The sequence below is a fragment of the Ciona intestinalis genome, chromosome 13 (genome assembly GCF_000224145.3).
Source record: "Ciona intestinalis chromosome 13, KH, whole genome shotgun sequence".
Taxonomy (NCBI): Eukaryota; Metazoa; Chordata; class Ascidiacea; order Phlebobranchia; family Cionidae; genus Ciona; species Ciona intestinalis.
Genome location: NC_020178.2, coordinates 926,174 through 932,655, shown reverse-complemented (window position 1 = coordinate 932,655; position 6,482 = coordinate 926,174). Strand labels below are relative to the sequence as shown.

General features: G+C 34.0%; 3 protein-coding genes across 4 annotated transcripts in view; 1 reads left to right on the top strand and 2 right to left on the bottom strand.

The window, feature by feature from the left end:
* LOC100177452 (X-ray repair cross-complementing protein 5) overlaps positions 1-5,063 on the bottom strand; it is a 7,748-nt gene extending 2,685 nt beyond the window's left edge. The window contains exons 1-11 of the mRNA XM_002122525.5: positions 4,956-5,063; positions 4,600-4,728; positions 4,017-4,126; positions 3,422-3,587; positions 2,999-3,112; positions 2,552-2,667; positions 2,217-2,329; positions 1,546-1,729; positions 1,203-1,374; positions 708-774; positions 179-316 (exon numbers count right to left, since the gene is read on the bottom strand). Of these exons, the coding sequence (XP_002122561.2) occupies positions 179-316; positions 708-774; positions 1,203-1,374; positions 1,546-1,729; positions 2,217-2,329; positions 2,552-2,667; positions 2,999-3,112; positions 3,422-3,587; positions 4,017-4,126; positions 4,600-4,714 (1,295 nt within the window). The 5' untranslated portion in view covers positions 4,715-4,728; positions 4,956-5,063. The remainder of the gene's footprint in view (positions 1-178; positions 317-707; positions 775-1,202; positions 1,375-1,545; positions 1,730-2,216; positions 2,330-2,551; positions 2,668-2,998; positions 3,113-3,421; positions 3,588-4,016; positions 4,127-4,599; positions 4,729-4,955) is intronic.
* Positions 5,064-5,560: 497 nt separating this feature from the next.
* The window catches only part of LOC101242471, a 357,398-nt gene continuing 356,476 nt past the window's right edge, over positions 5,561-6,482 (top strand). Inside the window, exon 1 of one of the 2 annotated variants that reach the window (XM_026837390.1) lies at positions 5,561-6,073. The gene's annotated coding sequence lies outside the window, so the exon portion shown is untranslated. The remainder of the gene's footprint in view (positions 6,074-6,482) is intronic. The other variant, XM_026837391.1, reaches the window with a different exon arrangement.
* Positions 6,020-6,482, bottom strand: part of LOC100184382 (voltage-dependent N-type calcium channel subunit alpha-1B-like) — a 37,496-nt gene continuing 37,033 nt past the window's right edge. Inside the window, exon 47 of the mRNA XM_026837332.1 lies at positions 6,020-6,034. Coding sequence (XP_026693133.1) covers positions 6,020-6,034 — 15 coding nt within the window. The remainder of the gene's footprint in view (positions 6,035-6,482) is intronic.

Below are 6,482 nucleotides of genomic sequence, written 5' to 3'. Positions count from 1 at the left end.
ATGGGTGTCTTCTTATACAGCAGACATATATGGTGTATTCATACACCGTATGCTGACTGTCAAGATATAACACGGGTGTATTGATACACTGCATGCTCACTGTTAAGTTGAACCAACGGTGTATTCATACGGTGTATTCATGTATTCATACACCTCATGCTCACTGTCAAGTCCTTACCTCACATCATCAGCAAATGGAAGATAAACGATAAAAAATCCGGATGGTTTAATTTGCTCCGAAGTCTCAGGATCAATTTCCTCCCTCTGAGGTAGAAGAGCGATGTTCCTCATGCTTGCGGATGTACGAGGAACAAATCTAGAGGAGAAGGATTTAAATTGTCCAATCATAGTTGTCAATATAGTCATGTAACCAAAATAGTGGATCTGATTGGTTGGTTTGAATTATGTACATTTACACCGGGTTATGTTTTTATTTAGTATGTTTTTATTTAGTTGTGTGGGGAATAGTGGTTAGCAATACATGCAATTAAACCAGAAGTTACAAGTTTGAGACTCATTGCTGCTACCAATGCGTACCTTTATGTTCTTGGCCAATAAACTTAAAGTTGTTTAAATTATCACAAAAACAGTCGGCTAAATGATATAGTAAACACTAAATGTTTTATTCGTTTTTTAAGTAAACACTAAATGTTTTATTCNGTTTTTATACGCCAGAACTTAAAAACATTAATGTTTCGAACACGAACCGGCAAATTGCGACGTAATCCTTATCAAGACATTTCTGCAGTAAAGCTGTGAAAAACGTTGAGCTGCCTGAAATAATAAACTTAAATTTAGTTGAATTTTCATCTCGAAGGTTTTAATCATGCAAACCTGTATTAATTTATACTTAGATTTTAACTAATTGTCCTTATTGGTTTTGGTATTATTAAGAACTGTATTTGCGGTGAATACGTTTAGTGCAGTGTATAGGCTATACAGTAAACATGCATATATTTTCCACCATAGACTTGATGATGATTATTGTCTTGTTATTATTTTGTAAAATGGTGTTGTCACACAAAATTGTTGTACCAATATTTTTATATTTTATATTAATACAGTATTGTTGTTTTTTATACTAGAATTGTTATATTTTCTACCAATTTGTGATGTTATTTAAAATTGTTATATTTTATGCAATATTAATATTTTTATACCAGGCTTGTTACATTTTATATCAATATTAAACCACAGTTTACCTTTCAGGTCACTATCATCAGGGTAAATGAACTGAGCAGGCCTACTATGATACCATGGCTTGATAGTACTAACACGCGGTTGGAATCCAAGGACGGTTATTCCAACGTCACACAGTTGTTTCATTGAGGTCACTTCCTCTTTCTCAAACACAATGTCTTTGCCTGCCCATGTCTGGTGGAAGTATACCTTATGCTCGCTGTCGAGAATTGTGCATAGATATATGTGTGGTGTATTCATACACCTCATGCTCACTGTCGAGTTCTAACAGGGGCATTTTCTTATACACTAGACACACATACCACACTAAACACCCCATGCTCACCACCAAGCTTCTAACGTAACCTGATATAACTTCACATCACTTGGCATTAGCATTTCCCCCGTAGAAGTATCAACAAGATTAATTTGTCGCTTCACAATTTTATTTGTTGAATTATCAATCCATACGGCCGAGGTTTTGGTTGTTTTTCTCGCTACAGTGTAAACTCCAACAGATATCTTGTATTTTCCAATCTGTAATCTGGTCCTGTCAAAGTGAAGGGTATATTTAAAGCAATGCTGAAATGTTGATTGATTGTGACTTATTTATCCTCCTGTGGCCGGCCAAGGACAGTTATTATTATAACACAGTGTTTTGTTTCATTTAGTGCCCGCTTACGAGTTATTAATATATTAAAGTATATATTAAAAGTTTGATAAAGATTATTCTACTTCAATTCCTACCAGAATTTAACATTAGAAAATGTCCTGCTGTAAAAATGGTCACTTTCACCCACAAAGTAACATACATGGTAACTCTTAAACTGGCACGAGGTGTTTGAAACAGAACACCTGTGTTATACTGACTGTCATTTCCTAGCAAAGCGGGGATAAAGTAAGTTACATTCATTCACTCTATTATACCAATGTTTCATCTGTTACTGGCAGGATATTATTATGTTATTTTAGTTGTTAGAGATATATGTCAGCTTTGTAAGGTACAAAGATATGATAAATTATAAAAATTTCTATACCTTGTCATTCTTTGCTTGTAACATTTTCTCATCAAAAAGCTATAAAGGTTTGAGATTGCATTGATTGGGTTCATCATTTGCTCATTACTTTGGATTTGGTCTGTTGTTATGTGCTGGGGGGTATATGTGGTTAATTGTATGATATTATGCCCACTGTCAAATGTTATACACCGGACACACATGGTGTATTCATGCACCCCATGCTCCCTGTCAAGTAATAACATGGGTGTCTTCTTGTACACCAGACACACATGGTGTATTCATACAATTAATGTATGAATACACCATGTCTTCTTATACACCAAACATAGATGATATATGATCTCATACATTACTTTGTAAAATGGTTCGTAACTAAAGTCCTGATTGAATGAAAACACTTGAATTTCCACTCCATGTTCGTGAAGGTCGCCACATTTTGCTCTAGCTCTCTTAACAGCGTTGTTGTTTCCTAACCAAGTTTGACTTTTTTTCAGTATTATATACAAAGTTGGCATTTTAAAACCAAAATGCAAAAACAGTAAGTGCAAAGATTTTTAGCACAGTTTAAAATGTACATCAGAAAGTTATTATTTCATTAAACAACTTGGCAGTATACATTAAATAGAAACACTTATGATACACAGTTAGGAGTTTAGTATTTAAAAAAAAACTTCATTCAGTTAAACAGCTGAAGCAGGCTAGCAGCATACAGAAAAATAAGTGTAACATAGTTAATATCAAGACAAAGTTTAAATCCAGTTAAATAGTGTTTTTATAAATGAATCGGACTTTTAACATACCTTTGTGTGGATTTTCATTCCATGGAAAAACAACTAAAGTTTTGTTCGCAAGCTTGAACGGGCAGTTCAAAAATAATTGATGTGACGCCCAAAGTACGTTGCTTACTTCGTATTCTGTGGATGAGTTGTGTTACTACTTGGTAATCAGGATACTTTGGAATATAACTACTATGTTATGTTAATACTATGTAGTGTAAATACTTTTAATATGGTAATTGTTATGTTACTACTATACCATGAGGATACTTTGTAATGTAACTACTTTGTATTGCTGGTTCATGCATTATTTTTGAACTGCCGACGCCGTGGTGTAATGTAAGAGATGTTGAACACAAATTTACAAGTTTTTGCTCCATTTTGAGCCAAACTCCATTTTTTAATAACTTTTAATAAATTACATTCTATACAATACATAGTACAGACCTGCAAGTTTTCCAAATTTATTTTCGAACTGTTTAAAATCAATGTTCTGTATTTCTCGTAACTCCATGATGCTTTTAACACATGGAACGTCAAATTGTTGCCAGGTTCTCACACCAGGGAATTTCCCATCTTCAGTTTTGTTCTCGACACCAAAGAAGACAATACCCTGAATATGGTTTGGTTTGTGATGTAATAATCAAGTAAAATATATCTACTTATTGTTTTACTTCTGCAACCATACATAATGTAAAATATACATTTCTGGCTAATTCGATATAATTTTTAATTTATTTTAGCATTCAGCAAGACTTCACCACGGTATAAATATGCTTGTAAATAGAAAACACAAACAAGTATATGAGGTATTGCTACAAGGGAAGTATTTGCACCCCACAAAATTTAGACATGTGTATTTAAGATGTATTTAATAAAAGTTTTAGGATGTTTTTATTAAATGTTCATTTAAAGATTTCATGAGACATTTGTTTCAGTATTTGCAGACCACTAAAATTATTAAATATTTTAACTGTAGGTCATTTACAGATTTTATAAGACTGAAAACAAAGGTATTTTTGCAATAAATTCAAGTATTTACATTCATATCAGTGTCACTGGTGATAATTTTGTTGACCAACATATCATGTATTGATGTCATAATACGCTCGAAATAACTCTCTTCGTCTTCTTGATTTATGTCAAACATTTCTGTAAATAAATAATTACCCACAAAATAACATACATGGTAACTTGTAAGCTGGCATGAGGTTTAAACCCGTGTGATAACGACTGTCGTTTTCGGCCACGCGTGGATAAAGTAAGTTACATTCATTCATTCAAATAACATCATTTTATTTATCTCTTTGAATAGACTATAGCAGGTTAATCAATACAACAACAAAGAGAAGTGTATTGGCAGCAAAACGACAGTCGTTACACACACACAGGTAAAAACTACTTGAATGAAAGTACCAGATAAAAATGTGGCTGCTAAACCCAAATAATAACATAGTGAATGTTTATTACGAATTGGGACAACTTTAACCTAAATCCAGGCCATGTGGCATGTTAACTGTAGGAGCTCACTCATATGATATATATTTATCAGTACAGAAGGGAACAGGTTTTTTATCGGACGTGTATGACATATATACTGAGTACTTTTACGTTAATGTTTTTACCTTCACAGCATTCAATAGCGAAAACTACGCTTTCCCTGCCGCCGTAACTTTGTTCAAAAACTTCAGCTTCATTTTCGTTATCAGAAACATCGTCAGAATAAATGTGAGCACTCATTTTTGCATCATAAACTTTTTAATGTTCGGTGAAATTTGAACTGTATTTTAGGGGAAGCACCATTTTAAGGGGAACTACCGTGGACGTCTTTTACAGCTAGGGGATGAATTTATTTTGCCTAAGACTTATGTGGTATGTATGTTGTCACGTATTTATATATTAACCTTTTAGTAATTAAAGAATAATATAAATTTAAAACAAGGTTACAGCTGTGGTCTAAATACATCATAGTTAATGGTACCTGGTTCGAGTCTCACTGTGGTAAGGGAATTGTGTTCTTCTAAAACAAATTATTTAACGTGTATTAGTTTGCTCACATAACAATACACTAGCAATTGGAACGTAATTGGGAACAGATATCTATCGCATATTGATATCCAGTGCATGCAAGCATTTCTTAGACAGTTTTAAGTTTGTATTGCAACTTATTCCACAGTTACCCCATCCGACGCCGTGGTGTAATGGTTAGAGCAATCTAGTACGACTTAAAGGTTTATGTTCGAAGCTCGCTGTTGGTTGGGGTATAAGGATTAGAGTTGACGACATTGCCGCGATAAAGGGGTTTAGAATGTTTTAACTAATTTGCTATATTGGTTTACAAACGAGAACATTCTGTTATAAAAACAGATCCACGAAACGGTATTTTACTCGTTACAAATAAAGTAGGGTGGGAGAAGATGTGACACCTTTGGCACATAATATCCAAATATCCTGATCGTGTTTTAAACAATTAAAAACGGTCTATGGGAGTCGTGAGGTTATGGTTTTATAATTTTTTGAATGTTCTTTGTTTACTACCAAATGGGACAAAAAATGGAATGGAAAGTTGTCCCATCTTCCCCCACCCTACTATATAGAAGTTACTTTTATCACTTTCGTTTCGAAAGAGGTAAACGTCACTTCGATAATATTTCGATCCCCAAACACCAATTTTATAAGGTTCGTTTTTTTTACAAGATGTTCGACGCTGATTGGTCCATTGAACTACTTAGTTTAGACCAAATGTAAATACGGAAATGACGTGTTTTGTATATTACTGTTTGTTCTTATTTCTTAGCAAGGAGCGATATTTGGCTCCTTAAAGCTGATTGGACTCTTTTAGGGACTTCTAGTAGTCTCAAGTCAGAAGCCGCTCATGTAGAGCAAATTTTGTTTCTTTCTTTTTACTCCAACTTCGTTTTTCCCCGGGGAGAAGTAGGAGAAGTCTGGAGGAAAGATGAGAGCAGCGTGAAGGTCGTAGCTTTGTCATTCGTTGTTAGTCTCGCTGGTGGAAGGAGTGTTCAGTTAGCACTGCTATGTTCGCAATTAGTCATTAGAGCGCTAATAAAAAAAAACTGGAATACATAGTGTGATCTAAAGGTGAGTGTTTTAATACGTTTTTATTAGAAATCCTGTTCTTTGTGCGCCTGTCTATAGGAATTGTAGTGTATAAACGGTATGTATAGTGTTTTGAGCTGATCCTCGAACTGTATAAGTAATTTAAAGTCTCATATGAAGTAACTATTAATTTTTTTAACTGTAGGTCATTTACAATCGAATTTAATAAAATCGTTGGTAATAAAATCGAATTTTAATTGGCTGTACAATAAATACAGGGTATTTTAATTAACATGGAGCTATACAGAGAAGACGGAAAAAATTTTCCGCTAGGAGGCGATGACAAATTCGTTTCTCTATTTTATGGGGAGCAGTTAGTTTCACGGTTTATACACATAAGATATAAACCCCTAACCCCTAACACTAACCCCTAACCCCTAACCACTAACCC